The sequence below is a fragment of the Magallana gigas genome, chromosome 6, assembly GCF_963853765.1.
Source record: "Magallana gigas chromosome 6, xbMagGiga1.1, whole genome shotgun sequence".
Lineage (NCBI taxonomy): Eukaryota > Metazoa > Mollusca > Bivalvia > Ostreida > Ostreidae > Magallana > Magallana gigas.
In genome coordinates, this window is record NC_088858.1 from 54,755,590 (window position 1) to 54,778,179 (window position 22,590).

General features: G+C 35.3%; 1 protein-coding gene across 29 annotated transcripts in view; it reads left to right on the forward strand.

The window, feature by feature from the left end:
* Positions 1 to 22,590, forward strand: part of LOC105319868 (rho guanine nucleotide exchange factor 18) — a 77,469-nt gene that overhangs the window by 113 nt on the left and 54,766 nt on the right. For 26 of the 29 annotated variants that reach the window (XR_010714779.1, XM_066087959.1, XM_066087976.1 and 23 more), the window contains exons 2-9: positions 2,722 to 2,765; positions 2,884 to 3,022; positions 10,024 to 10,320; positions 10,521 to 10,713; positions 13,695 to 13,810; positions 14,864 to 14,977; positions 16,794 to 17,024; positions 18,752 to 18,834. Coding sequence is in view for 28 of the 29 variants with exons in the window: in XM_066087959.1 (XP_065944031.1) it covers positions 2,733 to 2,765; positions 2,884 to 3,022; positions 10,024 to 10,320; positions 10,521 to 10,713; positions 13,695 to 13,810; positions 14,864 to 14,977; positions 16,794 to 17,024; positions 18,752 to 18,834 (1,206 nt within the window). In the remaining variant the exon portion in view is untranslated. Of the gene's footprint in view, positions 1 to 2,721; positions 2,766 to 2,883; positions 3,023 to 7,111; positions 7,143 to 9,756; positions 9,776 to 10,023; positions 10,321 to 10,520; positions 10,714 to 11,875; positions 12,148 to 13,694; positions 13,811 to 14,863; positions 14,978 to 16,793; positions 17,025 to 18,751; positions 18,835 to 22,590 lie in introns of those variants that run through there. The other 3 variants (XM_066087975.1, XM_066087977.1, XM_066087985.1) reach the window with 3 other exon arrangements.

The window sequence follows — 22,590 nt, forward strand, 5'->3', positions numbered from 1 at the left end:
TGTTTATTTACTTTTTATGAAAAGCAAACATTGCGCTTTGTTTACATGTAGATCTATGGTGTTGATGAATTATCACATGGGTTTCATCTTTATGATTTTATAAGGTGCGTCCAGTTCTTAGGCGTGCATTTTACCTCAGTGAAAGTTGAATTCAGGTAAAAGACGTGAGCTCCTTATTGACCGGATGTTAAGCCTTCTAGAATTTCCTTTAATAACTTGGAGTAAAGTAAAGTTCCATAGTAATATATTTCTACCTATGTTATTTATTGCTAACTTATCTATAGTATTTTAATGATCTAAATGGATCAGGTGAAATCTTTTATAAATTCAGTGCAGAAGAGACTAACAGGTGTTCTGTGTCACCCCTATTAATTGCTCTGGTGCAATAAAATTTGACATTTTACAAAAGCCTACAGAACACAACTAAGTTATCAATGGAGATGGAGTAATGTATGAAAATGAACCAATGATCTCTTTAAATGAAGTAAACATATTATTTCTTTATGATATTTCTGGCAAAGTTCAAAGCAATTGAACTGCAGAAGTCAAAAATTCTATTTCCTCTTCCTGATAAACAGTAAGTCCTCATTCCCAGTACAAAGACATTCATTAGTGCTTTTACAGGTACTCGTTGATTAGTTTATATAAGTATTGAGTATTATGACATGTATGAGGTGATCGAATACGGTCGGGAGTGATCAATTCTAATAATTAAAGCACCAAGGTCTTTATGATAAAGTTTATCACGCCTGACCGTATTTGATCACCTAATAATATTCAAAGAATCATTCCTTATTGCTTATAGTTATATGATTTTCTGCAATAATATGTGTTACGGTGCTACTGTTGTGGCAAGTGCAGCAAGAATTACACATACCTTGCATCATTGTCAACTTAATGTCTTGGAGAAAACGTACCCTAAAAAAATAATAAACATAAAGTTAATAGTTTTGATAACTAAATTACTGCATAAATATAGAGGAATATATGACTTTGATAGATATTGATATGAATAAATGATTTATATCTATCGAGAGAAAAAACGCAATCTGGACTTCTCGAGATACTCATAATTAAGTTCTCCAAATTATATTGCAATTAAAACTATTGTGTCGATCTACATTTTTTAAAGATTTCATTTATATCAATTGATTAATTGCTGACTAATTAAACAGCTCAGGCGAAGTCTGTGCATTTGTGTATAACACAATTATTGTCTAATTAAATAATGTACATATTACTAATTATATAAAAAGAAAAGGAACAATTAAATTATACAAATGTTTATTGCATAATTTATTTTATTACATCCCAGAATATCTATTAAAACTGTTATCTGGGTACGTTTTCTCCTGGGTACGTTTTCTCTTGGGTACGTTTTCTCAAGCATTCAGAGAGAGAGAGAGAGAGATGATGTCACAATGTACTGGCGAGAAATGGTACTCGGCGAGAACTGGTCGCATGCCAGTATATCAAAACAAAAAAATAAAAAAAACAAAAAAACAAATCAAATGTCAATGAGGCAGGTATCGCAGTCTATACTGAAGTAGTACACGCATTACAGATGTTTGAATCACCTCTAAATTTATCGCGAGAAATATAGCGCGAGGACACTGTGACGTCATCCAAGCCCTTTTTTGTCTTTGTTTATGTATCTCTACTCAATACGAAGGTATGGAAGTATGTAACAAATCTCTTGGGTCTCGCAAAAGCATGTGCAGTACTCAGAACGTGTTATTAAACCTCAAGTCACTGTAAATTACGAGTTAAATGTCGGCCATTTTTGGCATAGCACCGCGGGTGAAAACACTATAGAGCATTATGGGACGTAGACAAAAATTTTGTTTGATGAATCTGTAGGTTTAGCTTGTTCTTTTTCCCGCGCACACTGGTTCTTCGCTTCGCTCGCTATTAAAATAATCATTGATGATTTATATAATTACATGTATATACATTACAAAATCAATTTGTAGTGTTATTACTGAAAAAGACAAATGTCAATGGAAAATATAAATATATTATAACAGTATTAGTACAGAAAAATGAAAAGATCTTATTTACATTTAATGAGCAGTACAAAAGTATTTTGAGAGGGGTGCGTATTATTTGAAAGGCAGCCTCAAAGTTTAGGAAACTGGAATTTGTCTGATGATCTCATTTTGATGTAAATTAACAATACTATTCTTATATCTTTTTATCTTCTTAATATGTATAATTTTTATTGCATGATTCTAGTATATATATTTTCGACCTTTGATTTTACAAGCTATATCTATGCTATGTTATATCTACTTTATTTACTCTCTTTTATACACAAATTATGCTAATATCCTCATTTCAACTTCGCAGGGGGGGGGGGGAGTTTATAAGTTTATTTGCAATATGTTTTTGGACTCTCATCACAAATAAGCCTATCAAGTAATCAAGTAAATAAACAGAAACAAAGGTTATCATTGGGGTCAGAGGTGCTGATAAATCCATGAAATCTGTCATCAAAGCTTCATCTGCCAATCTCTGATCTCTGTGCACAGAGTATCCGTACATTTTGCCTTTATGTTCATAGGACTTGCTTTTAATTTATATTTGGCTGCATTTCTACCTAGAAATACTTTATTTTTATGTATAGGCCAGTTCATGTTGGCATGATTTTTTACTCTTATCTAATTAATGAGTGTATCAAGAATAAATGTTTCATTGATAATTTGTTTTCTTCTGTTTCAGAATAATGCTGAATGGCATTTGATAAGAATTCAAGCCCCGTCTATGTAAGTAAAATAAACAAGTGACTTAAGCCTATCGTACCTAACCCATCTCTTGGTCTACTCTCTCCCTTATTACATATTCATAATTTTGATAGTAAGGGAGATATTGTTTTTTTTTCAGGGAGGCGGGCAGATTCGGGTGAATCTACCCCAGGGATTGCCCATGGACTGCCCCCTGTATCTGGTTTTTGAGGGGCCGTACCAACGACACATCACAACAGGGATCAGGTGTGGAGACACCTGCTGGGCTGTCATCCCAGGTGAGAATTAGTCTGTATCCTAAAGTAGGGAGAGTCAAGGATAGACGTACATTGTGTATCCTAGAGCAAATAAAGTGTGTATCCTAAAGTAGGGGGAGAGTCAAGGATAGACGTACATTGTGTATCCTAGAGCAAATAAAGTGTGTATCCTAAAGTAGGGGGAGAGTCAAGGATAAACGTACATTGTGTATCCTAGAGCAAATAAAGTGTGTATCCTAAAGTAGGGAGAGTCAAGGATAGACGTACATTGTGTATCCTAGAGCAGATATAGTGTGTATCCTAAGGAGAGGATATTGGAGGTAAGACTCATTGTCTGTATCCTAGGAAGTGGATAGTCCAGGTTAGACTCATTGTCTGTATCCTAGAAAGAGGATAGGCAAGGTTAGACTCATTGTCTGTATCATAGAAAGAGGATAGTCCAGGTAAGACACATTGTCTGTATCCTAGAAAGAGGGTAGTCCAGGTTAGACTCATTGTCTGTATCCTAGAAATAGGATAGTCCAGGTTAGACTCATTGTCTGTATCCTAGAAAGAGGGTAGTCCAGGTTAGACTCATTGTCTGTATCCTAGAAAGAGGGTCGTCCAGGTTAGACTCATTGTCTGTATCCTAGAAAGAGGATAGTCCAGGTTAGACTCATTGTCTGTATCCTAGAAAGAGGGTAGTCCAGGTTAGACTCATTGTCTGTATCCTAGAAAGAGGATAGTCCAGGTTAGACTCATTGTCTGTATCCTAGAAAGAGGATAGTCCAGGTTAGACTCATTGTATCCTAGTGAAGTGAAGGTTAAACTATTCATGTATGAGGATAGTTCAGATACTGTGGAAAACATGTGTCACCGAGGGGGATTAGGGCACTATAGAATAAGGGGAATTAACTTGTATAGGCCCAACCCAAGAGACAGGGGGTCAGCCTAGTCAATAGGCTTAAATTGACCTCTAAGTCGAATATGCATAGAGCTATAACTCGAAGGCAGGTTTCACAATTTATTGATCAAGTGATTTTAATTAACTTATAAAATATCAACAATAATCAAATAAAATAAAGTCAAAATAGAACAGGATAAAAATAATTATTTCTTAAAAAGCCAAATGAGTCAGGTTTGAATTTAGCTCAATGTTGCTTAGTCTACTGACGGACTGGTGGACAGTCAACTAGATAGTCAGTGTGAAGACATAAGCAACATGAGATTGTGGCTGAAAGTGTCTGACTGAAATTTAGCTCGATGTTGCTTAGTCTTACTGACAGACTGATGGACAGTCAACTAGATAGTCAGTATGAAGACATAAGCAACATGAGGTAGCGGCCGAAATGAGTCAGATTGAAATTTAGCTCGATGTTGCTTAGTCTTACTGACAGACTGGTGGACAGTCAACTAGATAGTCAGTATAAAGACATAAGCAGCATGAGGTAGCGGCCAAAAGTTTCTGACTGAATTGAATAAATTTCTAACTGTATTTATATTCTAAAAGATAATTAATAAAAGTGTGGTACATTACTCATGATAATTACTCAAAAAGCTTAAGAACAACTCAGAACAATTATATATAGACTACCGGTAATTGGGGATAATTAGCAGAGCAGACTGACTCTAGCTAATTACTTGTCATTTGGCATGAGTAAACTCTTAAACATATTTACACAAAATAACACACCATGACATATTCCCCCCTGCTCGAAAATGTTTGTCCTCAAACATAAAATTTACAAGTGAAAGTAGATATATGCAGTCTGACATGTCTGTGAAAAAATAAAATATGCTATACAGAAACATGAATGCGAATACGCAACATTGTATAAATATAACCTTCAGAAAGAAATTCATGGCATGAAAGAGAAATAAATAATTATTGTAACTAATAAGTCTAAAATAATGTACATGTAAATATAAGGAATAATATGTGTGCACTCATACTATTTCTTAGATCTACTGTGTACTTTTTAAAAAAAAATGTGTTTTACAAGAGTAGAATGAAATTTAAGCAGATGAATTTCTTTGCAATTAGTCAGGCATGATTAAAATTACATTACACAAACAATAAACATGATATTATATCAAAAGTTCCACGTTGACATGAATTTTTATAATCATTGAGGGATGCACAGTTACTTCAAGCATAACTTCTCCAGGAACAGGATGGACTTCTCCACCGACACCGACAGCACTAGTTATGGAGGAATCTTGTATGTCTGCATTATGTTGTAATCACTGTTATACAGCTAATGGAAGCTCCACTGTCAACCAAGCACTTGCTGGGTGTATTCTATAGTTTGGCTTCAACAAAGTTCCTATCCATGGCTGCAGTGAACTGTAATTCGGGTGTCCCTTGGGTCATGCAGGAAAGTTGAGAACATCTCTTCTTCTGACAGTACCATCCCTGGGAAACCTTTCTTCGTCCCATGACTGACTTCAAGTTTAGAGCTAGTCTGAAACTATTAGAGAGTAGTCAGTATCATGGAAGCCGAGTTGGACTGAAATTTGCACTTCATTTACATTTCTCTATAAGCAATTATCATAGAAGTCAGAGACGAAATGAACTTGAATTATCTACACAGTGTACATTTTTTATTTCTCACACAATTGAAATTGGAAAAATATCAACAAAGTTGTACTTATCTTTCAGTAGTGTAGCTCCTGTTTTGATAGGTCTGGCTCTATTTCATCTCCATCATGGAAGTAACTTTATACACTAAAACTATCCTGTCTATTGACTATGCCTTCTAGCTATAGCATAAAGCAACTATGCATACCCGGATTCTCCACCACATCTGTCACCGAGGGGAAAGGGCACTATAGAATAAGGGGAATTAACTTGTATAGGCCCAACCCAGGAGACGGGGTCAGCCTAGTCAATAGGCTTAAATTGACCTCTAAGTCGAATATGCATAGAGCTATAACTCGAAGGCAGGTTTCACAATTTATTGATTAAGTGATTTTAATTAACTTATAAAATATCAACAATAATCAAATAAAATAAAGTCAAAATAGAACAGGATAAAAATAATTATTTCTTAAAAAGCCAAATGAGTCAGGTTTGAATTTAGCTCAATGTTGCTTAGTCTACTGACGGACTGGTGGACAGTCAACTAGATAGTCAGTGTGAAGACATAAGCAACATGAGATTGTGGCTGAAAGTGTCTGACTGAAATTTAGCTCGATGTTGCTTAGTCTTACTGACAGACTGATGGACAGTCAACTAGATAGTCAGTATGAAGACATAAGCAACATGAGGTAGCGGCCGAAATGAGTCAGATTGAAATTTAGCTCGATGTTGCTTAGTCTTACTGACAGACTGGTGGACAGTCAACTAGATAGTCAGTATAAAGACATAAGCAACATGAGGTAGCGGCCAAAAGTTTCTGACTGAATTGAATAAATTTCTAACTGTATTTATATTCTAAAAGATAATTAATAAAAGTGTGGTACATTACTCATGATAATTACTCAAAAAGCTTAAGAACAACTCAGAACAATTATATATAGACTACCGGTAATTGGGGATAATTAGCAGAGCAGACTGACTCTAGCTAATTACTTGTCATTTGGCATGAGTAAACTCTTAAACATATTTACACAAAATAACACACCATGACACATGTAGAAACCTACATAATGTGGTCTCTTTTGTTATGATAGATCTTTTCTGTAATTTTTTACAAGTTCTGTCCCATGTCAAACTAAAATTAATAAACAATTGTAGTATGGTTCCAGTTCAGCATGATTTTGCAGTCATTTCCCCAAAATAAGCAGGAAAATGCATGCACGGTTTGTCTCACATCTATAATTTACTGGACAGTCTGTGTTCATGATGTTCATCTGAGTGATCTGACAGGTGGTAGACCTGATCAATACACAGGACTGCATATAAAACCAAGCTACAGGTGTAATCAGGTGGAGATTTTACCTGTCTCACATATAAACCTCACAGATCCTGGCCCGGGCTGGAGGAACTGTTTGTTTTTATAGTGGTGTATCATAAATTTTCTGTATTGACATTTGTTTCAAACTGTGGTCTTGTGGCGGATGATAACATTGGCTAAGTCTGTTTTTGTAATCTTTTTGGAAAAGTGGACTTGAATAACACACAAATTCCAAAGAAATATTCATATGGAACCTTTTGTTTGTATGTGAAAAGGTAATATTTGGGGTTTTTTTCTTTTAATTGATATCAACTCTTGAAATTAGATTTGTTTCAAGTTTAATTTGAATTCTCAGAAAAAGAAACATACCGGTATGTAAGCAATCAGAGACATGAAGAATGAATTGTCTGTATAATAAACCAAGGCTCTTAGGGAAAAAAAATGATGTACTTTATTTAAAGCTACCTCATCTGAAGCTTCTGTTGCAGAGCAAATGTTGTCAAATACCGTAACTAACAGGATTGTAACAGTTGCAACTTCTTATTGAAATAATGACTGTCAATTTGGTATTAACAAGGATTTCAAAATCTTATTGAAAGAGAAAAAAATGATGCAGAATTTCTGCAGAAATGAACAAATAATCTGAACTCTGTGTCCATGTTTGAGTGAAGGTTGGTATGATTTTACAGTGTCCAATATGTATGAATGATAAGTGATAGGTGTGGCTGGGATTTATCACAGAAATATTGGGCGTGTACTCATGTAAGACTCATCTCGTCTCAAGAGAGAAAGATTGTGATTCTTGCTTATGATGATAGTGCAATGCTGTCAGTTCTATGGGTCAGCTGCAGACTCCTTATCAAAGGAACATTGGGTGTGTACTGGTGTAGGTCTCATTATTTGACTCTCGAGTCATCTCAAGAGAGAGCAGTCATCTCAAGAGAGAGCGTGTGAATCCAGACTGACTTCATGGCTTATTGAGAGATTGTGATGCTGTCTAACTCTGGGTCAGTAGTGTTGTGGTGAATCAAACTCTTTTTGTGAATGGGAGGTCATGTATTGCCCATTGAGGGACTGTTCCCAATGGATCACTTCCGGCCATTGAGAAACTGTGTGAATGAATGAGATCTGACCAAGGACATTTCTGTACAGGAAATGTGTAATTGGAGGAAAGTCTTGTAGTTTATGAACCAATATTTTCAGTACTTTGAGATAATTAGGGACTAGGCCAATGTGAGATATATGTTCTACTTCTGTCAGGTTAACCCGATTACTCAGGTAGATGCACACTTGTTGCTACATGAACAGATCCAGTCAATAGTTTATTGTACCTATCTGATATCGTCATTGAATTCAATGTTTTACCTGAATATCAAGTGTGATCTATGATTTTTATACTAAACCAATCAATATAGACATCTGGGTTATTTCTGGCAATTGCCCTTAAATGATGTGTTATGTAACACTGCCTTTTGATGTTGGGCCATTGACCTTCTTACGGTCAGCACACATCTGTTGTGGGAGAGGTGGGGGTTGGGATAGGAGGGACCAGTTTTTGCTTTATGACTGTCAAAGACAAACAATGCAACTCTATATATTGATTTTGGATAGGGTACATTGATTGAAAATAAAACCTTCAACATTTCATGAGTATTTTCCAAGAAAAATTGTTTTGAGTGAAAACGATCATCAATAAATTATGATTTGTAAGCTGAATGTTGATAGTCATTTGAAATTCTCAGCAGGTTCTTTTGCTTTCATGTTTGTTTTATTTGAAATTGTCATATTACTCAGTCATATAATGTTATTTGGTCCCTGTTGTGTAAAAAAGGGCTGATGATGTAGCAGACCAATATTTGTAATTGTTAAGGGCTGGTATGCATTTAAGGTATAATTGGCAGTGGTATGGACAGGGTCCATTTTGATGTGGGTCGTAGTTTAACCACAGATAAGATCTGTGAAGTTTGTCACCAAGTCCGTCATTACTTCCTTAATCCCTCGGACAGCAGCTGAACAATCGTTGTGTTGACTTCAGTAAACCCTGTTATGATAATATTGTCCCTGAATCGTAAACTCCCAGTGATACTCCAGCGGAGGTTTATGATATTTAAGTGAACCTGAATGGCCAGTGACCATTGTGAGAGATTTAACAAGGAATTAGAACTCCTCTGTCTTTTGTCAGCTAAGTGATCTTATTTTGGTCTTAACAGATTGTTATTGCTGCTCCTATAACAGCCCTGTGTCTTTTAAGTCCTGTGTTATTTCAGAATATTGCCTCATTCAATAGGAATGCCGGTGTTTGTTGAATAAATCTGTTTTTTATGAGTCTATGCTCTATGCTGAGACCTGGAATCAGGTATCTTATTAACATAAGCAGTAGATTTAATACATATCCACTCGATAGCTTTATAGCTGCATGAATATTGTCTTGCTTCTCTTAATATATCTCAGATATACAAGATGGAAACATAACTAATAACGTCAACTCGAAACCTCAGCTAATAAACTGCAGGGCGGGTTTTAATTTTTTTTTAAAGGACATGTTTGCTAAATATTTACTCCTTTTTTTTTTATTTACTCCAATAGTACACTATTTCCCATTCTTTGGTAGGTGATCATGAGGTGTAAACCTTTCTCTCTGTGGAGATAAAATCTGGCCCATACAATGAGGGTCTATATGAGTAATTTTCTAATTTGATACAATTGGGGTGAAAACATTTTCCAGCTCAGAAAACCCTTTCTTATGTGAAACTCTATACCACATACTTCAACAGCGGAAATGTGGTTTCTGAATAGATTTGGAGTGAAGGTAACCTTGGCATTCATATTTTCCAGACTTGTCATTCATTTAAATGGTGTGAAATTTCAGGTTGTTTTTGGATTCCAATTACAATGAGTGAGTGGTGAGGTTGAACTCGGTCATACATACACACTATTTGATAAATAAAGAACGTCTATATTAGAGCTCAAATAATGTTGCTGAAAAATTAAAGCTTTTGAAAAATTCAAGTACTTGATGACATCCTTACCTTCTCAAGGAAACCATGAAAAGTTTCATATTCCTAGAAATGAATTGAATTATTAAAACCTACTATTTTGTACAGGTAAATAAAAAAGATAATGACTTTGTAATGACCTTTGCAGCCCATGGTGAAGCAGAGAGAGTCCAGGTGACCCTGTTCAGTTACTATAACAACGACATCTGCGCCTTGGTGACGTCACCCTTCGTTTTTGACCACAACCCGACCTACTTTCTGGCCTGTTTTCTGGTTGAGAGCGTCTACAACATCGCATCGCTGGAGGACCTTGAACTCATCAAGTCAGACAGGTTTGACCTTGGAGAAGAGGACCTCGATACGTTGGACCAGCGGCTGTACCTAGCCCTTAGATACCTGGAGATACCTGAGTGGTGGCATTTGCTTGGCCCTAACTCTCCCGCAGGTAAGCATTAACAAGGCTACTGAGGTTTCTCAAGGGTCTGTAATCTGTAATTAAAGATTATACAAGTTGTAAGATGAGTATTTGCAAAATTTGCTATATAAGTGTCAATCTTATCGAAAATTATTAAAAATTATTTGAATGCTTATGTTTATTTTGCACAGTATTCATAACTGTTGTAAGCTGACTTATGGTTGATTTAGTTTCAGCAGAGCACATACCAAGAGAGAGCCTTTTACATTTTGTGGCACGCCTAGGACTTTACAAGGTTGCTCTCTTTCTATTGGATAAAAACGGGGCACAAGAAGCGCTGAGTCTTCCCAATCGCCATGAATACCTGCCCAAAGATATTGCTGCTGACAAGGGGCACACAAATCTAGCAGCCCTCTTGACAGAGTAAGTGTTGGAGTTATCTTTTCCTAGATGGGAGCAAGTACATTTAACACTAGATTAAAATTAACGGAGCTTTTTTGTGGTTTTTACTTTCTGCAGTATTATTTATATAGTTTTACTGCATTTGAACACGGATGTTCTCTGATTGACAGCATAGCTATATAGAGCTGTCAAACAATTTCTATTACTGAATATCATGGTGACAAAGTTATTAAATCTTTAATAATCAATCAATTTACAAACTTTAATGAAAAATTATCAGTTGAGAGATCCTGTTTCAAGTGAAACACATTTAGGAACGAAATGATAAAAATATATACATGTATGTGTGGGGAAGGTGAATATTTTCTGAACAAAATTCATGTATTTTAAAAAAGTTCAGTTGTGAAAAGCAATGAAAAGATAAAATAGAAAATAGAAAAAAAAATGATCTATTACTGGATTAGTTATGTGTGTTTATGTTTTTTTTTTGTTTTTTTGTTTTTTTTTTTTGGGGGGGGGGGTTATGTGGTACCAATTTGTATGATATTCCAGAGGCAGTGATAACGTAACAAGGATTAAAGGAAAATGAAGTGCATACAAATATCTAGTTATTAAAGATTTAATAGTTGCTGGTGCAGTAAACATCTTTACATACATGTGAAGCAACCATAGGGCATTGAAATAAATGAAATCAGATGAGATGCCACTGTGTTCGACCATAGCTGCTGTTTGGTTATTAGATTGTTTCTGTCTTGATGGGTCTCCAAGAAGTTCTAATTTTACCATTAAAATAACCATTTTAAAACGGTAGAAAAAAAATGTACTAAATAATAATCAGTTATTGGAACTTTAGGGGATTTTAAAAAGTTTTTTTCTTGTATAGTTTGCCAGTATCAATCCAGAAATTATAAAGTTGATCTTCTGATGCTGTAAACAGGGATAAAGAGGTTACATAATACATGTATTCCAATATTAAAGTCCAGGGTATTTATAGTTTTTTTTTTCCTGGGGTGGGGGTTGAGGTGGAAAGAATCTCAAAATCTCAAAACTCTTCTTTTTACTGCTGTATTATTCAGTTGTTTGAGGGCAGAGGATGAGTAAATTGGTAGGGTCAAAAAAAGGAATGTGAGTCCAGGGGTCACTTGACCAACAACGTACTCTGATATGAACCAGATTTAAGATCAAGTGACAGATCGATATGAGGATTGAGTCCCCACTAAAATCACAGGCTTCCTGTCCCCATGAAGATCAGATGATGATTCTGTTCACACGAGGACATCCTGTGTATCCGCTCATCTGTTTCACCACACATAAAACACGGCCCTGTGTAATAGTCACTGGGACACAGGGATATCACTACAGCGCTATAATTAACGCTTACTTTGTTACTGACTTAATACAAACCAAGAGTCTTGGCCACTGTGTTGTTAACATTCTTACCATTCTTACCATTCTGTGAGTATTCATTTGACTTATGAATTAGCTGTATTTGTAAACATTGCAATCTGTTTTGTGACTACCCATTAAGCTTATAATATGAATAGCTATGTTTGTAAACAATTTGGACTCTTGTTTTGCCATTGGAGGGATTAGGGCTGTTGGAGGAATTAGGATCAATGATTGTAAACATGTCCCTAGCTTTACTTCCTGGTAAATGTCTGAATGAATTAAAGCTCTACATTGTACAGTGGTGTACTGGTGTATTACTTATCTAGTACATACTATACTGTCATATCTAGCTACTGCTGTGTACCCTCACACTTGGACAGTTGTGTACTGGTGTAGTAGTACAGTTGTGTACTGGTGTAGTACTTATCTGGTACATACTATACTATCAACATTTCTAGTTACTGCTGTGTACGCTCCCACTTGTACAATGGTGTACTGGTGTAGTACTTATCTAGTACATACTATACTATCAACATTTCTAGTTACTGCTGTGTACGCTCCCACTTGCACAGTGGTATACTAGTGTATTACTTATCTAGTACATACTATACTGTCAACATATCTAATTACTGCTGTGTACGCTCCTACTTGTACAGTGGTGTACTAGTGTATTACTTATCTAGTACATACTATACTGTCAACATATCTAGTTACTGCTGTGTACGCTCCCACTTGTACAGTGGTGTACTAGTGTATTACTTATCTAGTACATACTATACTGTCAACATATCTAGTTACTGCTGTGTACGCTCCCACTTGTACAGTGGTGTACTAGTGTATTACTTATCTAGTACATACTATGCTTTCAACATTTCTAGTTACTCCTGTGTACGCTCTCCTTTGTCAGGGAGCAAATTCAAGAATGGGCGAATGCCAATGTCTAAATTTACCTCTCTTTAAACACAACTGTATCTGGGCAAATTCATGACAGGGCGAAACTAGTTGCAGGTTTAAAAGGGCAAAAATTACACGGGGCTAAAATAACCCTGTATACAGTACATGTATTACTTATCTAGTACTTACTAACTGTCAACATTTCTAGTTGTTAAACAGTCACTGTCTGTATATTGATGAGTTAAGATGATGACCGTTCTACTTGTATAGTACTTATTAAGTATGTGGTGTACTTTACTGTCAAAATTCCCACTAACTTCACCTTATTACTGTCTGTGAAGTATTCATTTTGGAAATTCAGATGTGCTGCATTGTACCATTACACACATTTTTTTGTGTACTGAAATAACAAAATTCCCACTTCGTTTTTTTATTTTTCATTTCGTATCACATACCCTTGAAATAACTATTAAGTGATCATTGTTACTGTTTATAATCCCCACTTATTGAACTTGGTCAGTAATTTTACTTTTGTCAATTCTAGGAAAATCTGAGGGGTTGATAAAATCCTTGTTAAGTGTGCATGATTGCAACTTATGGTATATATACATTGCGCAAGTTCTGGATTTAGTGTTTTCAAATATTTCTGACTACATGGTATATATGTACTGCATTAGGAATACGTTTATGTCTTTTCTGATCTGATTTTCTGTGTTTAGGTACAACAGTCACTCTGTGAGACTCTGCACCGACACCGTGGCAACTGACTTTGGAATTATTTGTCAGCTGGAGAATGGTCAGAAGTCCATGAGCACTATAACTCGTCGGCCTGTTGGTAAGTCTTTATAAGCATCTATCTAATGCTTCATCTTTACCTATCCAACCTTCAATCCCACCATACCCAATCACTGTCCTCCATTGTCTAAACATAACCCTCACCATCACCAAACACAATCCTCACCATCACCAAACACAACCCTGAGCCCCTCCAAACTCCCTATCTACCCCACCAAACGGGATGTTATACCCCATACAGCCATACATACCAGCATCCCTCCATCCCACCCACCCACCTTAAAGAAAACCCCAGTCTCTAACCCCCACACCAAACTCGATCTTCTCCTTAGCACCTTAGTGGATTGAATGCATTCCTCAGTATCACCCACCGCCCTCTCATTGGTTATTATCAGTTGTTGATATATTGTATAATGAGGTAATGGTTTGGACAGGGAAGTAATGATGTTTATGGCTGTGTAGTTATATTCTACATCCCATTCAGATGGATTAGTTTCCTCCTTTTGTTATTTTTTTCAATAAAAAAGGCAAGGCTATGTTTTGCTGTATTGTGCAGTGCCTGTAAAATATGGAGGACTGAGGAAATATTAGAGTAGGTTGTGTTTATCCAGGAGATTTATTCCAGTGAAACATGGAAGAAGTCAGTCAGTCACATGTTAATGGCAGAAATATCCTTGAAGAGAACACAAGAATATTCGCAGAAACAGAAGATTTATAAAAGATATCTGATTTATTTTGTTAGTTCATGTTGTTGTGCACCAAAAAAATAAGTGTGAGAATTCACAAAAGCCGTGAGCTTGTTAGAATGGTTCCTATGAATGAATGACTGATAATTGCAATATTGTTGTATCAATATTATGTCTTAGTATTAATAAATAATGCTGCTTTGTGTTATAATTGAAAATCACAGTATGATGCATCAAACATGGTGAACTTCTGTGTAAGAAAAAAAACAAAACATGAAAAGCAGCACTTGAGATTCCTGACACAGTAAATTACACAGTAGAGTACACAATGCCCATTTATTTAAACCTTGACATAATTTTTAGATTTCATCGATAATTAAGTCTATACTTATTGATGTTTTTTACAGAGGAGGACATCTACATTTATCATGAGATGATCTGTCAAGAAGGGGAGGTAGATGAACTTGTCCAGCGTCAGTGTCAGACGGAGTGGCCGACGGAAGGGGCCGAGAACGAAGAGGGTAAGTAAGGGATAGTGTAAACTGAGGGGGCCGAGAACGAAGAGGGTAAGTAAGGGATAGTGTAAACTGAGGGGCGAAGAACGAAGAGGGTTAATAGAGGATAGTATAAACTGAGGGGCCGAGAACGAAGAGAGTAAGTATGGGATAGTGTAAACTAAGGGGGCGAGAACAAAGAGGATAAGTAGGGGATAATGTAAACTAAGGGGGCGAGAACAAAGAGGATAAGTAGGGGATAATGTAAACTGAGGGGCCGAGAACGAAGACGGTAAGTAGGGATAGTGTAAATTGAGGGGCCGAGAACGAAGAGGGTAAGTAAGGGATTGTGTAAGTTAAGGGGCCGAGAAGGAAGAGGGTAAGTACTAAGTAAGGGATAGTATTATCACCCAAAAAAATGGGGTAATAAGAGTATTATTTGAATTCAGAATTGTTTTGATTCTTGGAATTTAGGGCTTTTAAGAAAATTGCCCTTAGTTTGACTATTCATAAGAAAAATTCATGTTAGTTGACTAAGTTAGTTAAAAACTAACACATCAAACAATAAAAATTCATGTTACCTGTCTAAGTTAGTCTAAGGGCAATTTTCTTAAAGGCCCCAAATTAAAAGAATCAAAATAATTCTAAATTCAAATAATACTTTGTTGACAGTAGAATTAATTCTCTGAACTAAGGGGGGGAGAACAAATCTAATAAATGGGGCAGAATAAATTATCCAAACTAAGGGGTGGAAAAAAAGAGGGTAAGTTAGAGATAGTGTAATCACAGAATATTCAGTTAAAACAGGGCAATCAAATAAAATTCTCATTTAATAGGCAGAAAACAAGGAGGGGGGGGGGGTGTTAAAATACAGTAGCAGTGAGAAAAATTACCAAATTGATGGGGCAGTACTAGATGGATAAGGAACAAGGGCATAGGGATTAAGTTCCCAAACGAAGGGACAGAGAATAAGGTGGGTAAGTTTAAACAGGACAAGTAAAAATAAATCCACAGATGAATGGGCAGAAATAGAGGGCATAAATAGAGAAAAGATCAGTTGATGTAGAATCACCAGCTCATGAAGCAATAAGTTAAAATGGGGCAATCAAAATAACATCCTCAAATAAAATGGGTGGAAAAAGGGTAGCTAGAATATAGCGCAGTGCAGCAGAATCACTATAAAGGGGCAGAGAATGAAAGAGGATAAATTAAAACAGCAAACAAAATAAATTTCCCAATAAAAGGGGCAAAAATTAGGTTGGTAGGTTAAATATGTAAGAAGCAGAATGAAAAATCACAAATTAAATAGTCAGCTTAAGAAACAATTTGATACTTTTAATACAACACAATTCTTAATGATGATAATAAAAAATAAGAGGGGTTAAACTTGTGTATCAAGTGGTTTTGAGAAATAAATAAGGATCTGTGATTGATTTGAGCTAGTTAAATTTAATTTATTCTGGATGAAATTTAAGGAGACCTTGAATATTTTGCGGTGTCTTAGTACATCTTGTTAAGTTATTGTAATTAGATAGAGTCCTTCATTAATGCATGAGGGAACTTGAGCTGTTAAAAAAGTCGATTTGTATTGAAAAAATCTCAAATGGCAGTAGAATCTATTGATGATTGGATTATCACGCGTAATGAGCAGTCAGGTCTCTTTTATGACCAGAGTTATTGATTCCTGTTAGCCTAAACAAGACTTCAGGGTAAAAAATGACCAAACTATACTCCTGCGGCTTTGTCCGTTTGGATTCTTTGTGCATATCCTGTTTGTGTCCTTAATTCTACAGTCTATAATATATAACGAAATGATTAAATTTTTACGTTGACTTCTTCACAGAGACCACATCTATGTATGATGGAGAGACAGACAGTGAGAACAAGTTACAGGCCATCATAGACAAGACCAGAAGTCTGCAGGACGCCATCAAAAATGTCACCACCGACGACCTCAACATATCCGAGGACGACCTTGAATCACCTGGACACTCCGCCGAGGATTTATCCGATGTGATGTCGGATAAAGATGGAAATCCAGAACATGTAGATACTATGGATCAAGATGTCTATGGTAGGTTCCTCGATTTACCATTCTGTACCAAATATACTGAATCTTTGAGTATAAGTACTAATATCTTTAGCAAGGTTGTGATAAAAAGCAGATTTAAAAGAAAGAAAATGTAAACTTTATTGCTTTTTTATGGCGAAGAGAAATTATAAAGATAGACTTCTTTGATGATTTTATTTTATTTCCTTTCTTACTGACATCTATTGTCAGATTTAAACTATTAAAAAATTACATTTGAAAGTTACCATATTACTTTTTGGTGAAATTTGACTCTCATACATCTATTAAGACTGCAGAATTCTCTCCCATAACCTCTAGATCAGCTTAAATGATCTACCACCTATGCTTTTTATAAATATAATAAACTGAAAAGGTTCAGTAAGGTTAATTTATTGTTGCAAATCAGAGTAGTCTGCTCTTGTCAACAGAGTACAATACACTCACATCCCCTCCCCCTGGAGATACACTATTTCTAAAATTCACTTTCACCAAAATTCTTTTTACGTCATTTTTTACCCATGGGTTAAATATACTGTAGAGTGTAGATTCCTGATTAATTCGAGGAACAAATATTTCTGTAAAACCTGGGAGAAGCATCATTAGGGAATTTTAAAATCTTGCTTTTATATTTCTGACAATTGAAATCTGTATAGAATTATGGCTAAAATCTTGGTGCTGGCAATTTTATAATCTTACTAAATGACTTGAAACAGCAGATTGGGGAATTGAGTAATTTTCTAAAATAAGGAATTTTCAGTGATCCTCCCATCAGAGCAAAGAGAAGAATACACTCTAGTATTCCTCCCATCCTTCTCTCCCTACCTTGTCTCCAACCAATAAACAATGGCTCACAAATTACATTGCCAAATTTAGCTCACTGTGATAATGGCTCCAAGTAGAAAAGTTTGAATGAAGCACAAGAAAACATGACCATCCTGTCAAATGTTGTAGAAGACATTGTGTTTATTATAAGCAGTTGATTTTCTTTGGATTACTTTAACCCAAACAGAGTTTTCTCTGAAGCCAGTCAGCATGAATGAGATTGTGTTTATGTTGTAACAGAAGAGAAAGAGAGATGGAGAGTTATAATTAAATACATGACCTGTTTACGATATATATTCACTCCCCACAATGCATATGCAGGAAGGAAACTTGTTCTAAGATTTGAAGAAGAAAAAAATGGTATCACTGATGTTTTATTTGTTTTACTTTGATGAGCCAAAATAGTATCATTCAGAAAGTTATAAAATGGAGCAACATAAACCAAGTCAAAAAATTGAGATCTGTACCTAATTATCATTATCAATTGATTATGAAAAATAACTGCTTACAATTTAAAGTTGTGATTGAAATTCATCTATGTAAACAGTCTGTTTTTATACACAAAGAAAGATTCCAAGTAGACTTAAATTTCTGTCCTGAAGTTCAGAAGAAAGAGCGTATGGTGTGATTTTTGCACCTCGCTAAGACGCTTTGGGTTATCCCCAGTGAATCAGCTGGAAGTGTGCTTTCTCAGAGCTGCAGAGAAAGTAATTCAAAAGAGAGAACGGTGAAGAGAGAAACGGAAACGCTGCAAAACTTTCGCTGGATAGCAAGTCCTGGCAACATACTCCTTGGCCTCAAATTAAGATTTATTTCGCGGGAAGTTTTTTTTCCCTATGGAGTGTTTTGGTCAAAGTTTTGGATATTTGGTGACAGATGATATATTGTTGAACTTTGCATTGTTACAGAGAGAACCATAACTGCTGTTCAAGGACTTAACGAAGATTTATTTAATCTACGGGATATCCATCGCAACAAACTACTGACACAGGTAAGAACCATTTTATAGGACCAAGGACTCAGAAAAAAAGCAGAGCGTATTTGAGTTTGAATATTTTTAGAAGATTTTTCATTGACCTTTCCCAACAATACAAGCTTGAGATTAAAATTATGTTTAATTGGTGGGTTTTTTTTGGGTTAAAAAAGTTCTTTCTTAGTTTCATGGAAAATTTGAAATAAAGGGAAGAAAAACAGTTGAAATGTTTTGTGCTGTTGGTTTGATAAAAAAAAACAACCCTTCTTTAATCTCCAAATTTAGTGATAATTATTGGATAAATTGTATTTTAAAAATTTTTAATCCATTTTCTTCATAGACTTTTCACCATCAGATTTTAAACAAGATATTTCTTATTTCATTATTAAATCAAAGACAGAGAGAGAAATAAGAGATGGGGAGAGAATAGCAGAGTACATTAGTTATCAATACCAAATGGAAAGATAATTTAAATGCAGCAAGAGGAAATAAAAGACATGTGACTGCTGATGTTAGATGGCAGGATCTAGAGTGCACAGCCTCACTAATCTCCTGGAGTGTGGTTTGTGATAGGAAAATGATGCTGAGCTCCAAGATAACACTAAGGAAGAAAGACTCAATATAAGAGCTGTAGCTATTTCAATTTAATTGATAGAGTATGTTGCATAACAGCACTGGAAAGTTTGATTTGCTCAGATAAATGGGCAGAGGATTAGGTGTTGTCTGATCCGTGCACCAGCTCAGAGCCGTGCAGCAGGTGCCCCCTGTATCTCTGTTAGAGATATTAATATCTGGGTTTGATATGGAGCTGAAAGAAGGGTGTGTATAAGTTATCATAGCTGACTTTCACCCACTTGTCAGGTCTGTGTGTGTGTTAGTGTGTGGGAGGGAGGATTGCAGTTAGTTTCTTTTCTTAGCTCAGTCAGTGTTTATGATATCAGTACACAATAATAAAACCATTTCCTGATTTTATCAGGACCTAGTTGAGGCAACCTGTAAATACTTGTAGACATTTTTTTAGAACTATAGTTATTTTTAAGCTTTATTTTTTCCCTTTGAATGGAGGAAGACCTGGTGCTATAAGAAAAGGGGTTGTACCAGTTATAATGAAGCCCCTTCGTTGTTGATTACTCTTCAGTTTCCTCAGCAGATGCTAAATCTCCAGACCATGGCCAGGTGCTTTGTGGCATTCTCCAAATTTTCTAAAACCTACTCAGGTTTGCTTCCACACAAATTATTTTTGGAATGTATCCTTGTCTTTAGGTTCCTCTGTCCTGAGAATTATCAGTTATCTTGACGAAGTCAAAATTGGGGTCTGGTGAAGATCATGATAAAAAACAGTAAATTTCCATTTCACGATTTCTTGTCAAATTGGCTGGGGTTTTTCTTTAGTAATATGAACAGAAGATAAGCGGAAGTAAAAAAAAAAAAAAAAACCTCTCTAATCTCAAATATTGACTAGTTTCAGTTTATGACTAGTACTTTATGATATGAGCTTGCTATACCGGTACTAGTCCTTTATAATATGAGCTATTTGTCTTTGGACTTGTTTGTAATGTACTGGTCACGACCGTGATTTCACCAGTTTTCATCGAATATCAATTTTCGTGGATTTTGTTGTTGAATTAATCCATCATATTTAATGTTCATTGCATGCATTATCTTTTAAAAATATGTATTATAAGAATTATTAGACACAAATTTATGTATTCATTAAAACTGTAATTTTCACTAAATCCACAAAAGCCGATGATAATGAATATCTAATGCAACCCCAGTATTGAGTAGTTTACCGGTCACTATTAGGTAGTTTTCAATGTTATGTTTAATGATAAGATTGCCATTCAGTGACTTTTGAATAGTCATGAATGACTATTAAGCATAATCCATGTTATGTCTATTGAGCGGTTTTCAAGAGATAATGAGTACTTTATCATTCAGTGACCATGGAGTACTTTATCATACAATCAAGAACTCATCATTCAGTAATTATTAAGTACTTAATATTCAGAGACTATTTATTATTTATCACGCAGTGAATAATAAATAGTTTTATCATGCAGTGAATATTGAATAGCTTTATCATGTAGTGACTATTGAGTAACTTTATTATGCAGTGACTATTGAGTAACTTTATTATGTAGTGACTATTTAGTAGTTTTATCATGTAGTGACTATTGAGTAGTTTTATCATGCAGTGACTATTGAGTAACTTTATTACGCAGTGACTATTGAGTAGTTTTATCATGCAGTGAATATTGAGTAACTTTATCATGCAGTGAATATTGAGTAGTTTTATAATGTAGTGACTATTGCGTAGTTTTATCATGCAGTGACTATTGAGTAACTTTATTATGCAGTGAATATTGAGTAACTTTATCATGCAGTGAATATTGAGTAGTTTTATAATGTAGTGACTATTGCATAGTTTTATCATGCAGTGACTATTGAGTAACTTTATTATGCAGTGACTATTGTGTAGTTTTATAATGCAGTGAATATTGAGTAGTTTTATAATGTAGTGACTATTGCGTAGTTTTATCATGCAGTGACTATTGAGTAACTTTATTATGCAGTGACTATTGAGTAACTTTATTATGTAGTGACTATTGAGTAGTTTTATAATGTAGTGACTATTGAGTAGCTTTATCACGCAGTGACTATTGAGTAGTTTTATCGTGTAGTGTCTTTTGATTAGTTTTATCATCCAGTGACTATTGAGTAGTTTTATCATCCAGTGACTATTGAGTAGTTTTATCATGCAGTGACTATTGAGTAGTTTTATCATGCAGTGACTATTGAGTAGTTTTATCGTGTAGTGACTTTTGAGTAGTTTTATCATCCAGTGACTATTGAGTAGTTTTATCATCCAGTGATAATTCCAATGAGTGGTTTACTATACAGTGCATATTGACCATGAGTAGTTGACCAGAGGCTATTGAATCCATGAGCTGGTTTTATTGAATTTTTTATCAGCCCTGGAGATCTTTAAAGTTAGACCATTACCTTTGACTTGTTAGAACTGAAAGTGACAGATGTTGATTTGTAAATACTTGTTTACCATACAGTAAAGACTGGATATAGGGGACATGTAATGTACTTGTATGTAATTTCAAGAGTCTTGGTAACTGCGAGATTCTGCTTGATTACACAGTGTGACTATGTGCTTTATTGATTAACTACTGACAACTGAATATTTTATTTGTGACTACCCTCTTAACTAGTGTGAGGTTTGACTGAGTTTGGATCTACTTGTTTGAAAATTGTTCAGACTTTGTGGTTAATAGGTTACCAGCTTGTGACTATTGAGTATTTTATGTGTTACTATGTTCACCATCAAGAGTCTTATACATGTATATTGTGAGATTTAATTGAGTTTCAGTTTAGTTTGTCCTTACTGTGAGGTTAACTGTTTGACTAGTAACTATAAAAGTAACTATTGATACCTAGTTTCGTCTTTGAGATTTGACTGAGGTTCAGTTTAATTTGCCCTTACTGCATGGTTCACTTGGTATGAAGTCATCACAAGCCATGACATCATCTCTCAGTGTCCAGATGAAGCTGATACTGTAGCTGTGTCACACTTGGACAGATATCTATCCCTAGCGACACATAGAAGGTAATATATTGTCAGCCCTCCATCCAAAAACTTGCTGGATATTGCCAAGATAAGGATCTAAACAGAGAAATCTCAAGTCTCTGCATCGTAGTACTTGCATGAAACACATACCCCCAATGATCTCATTCTTGTAGGAGGTTCATGCACAATTCACT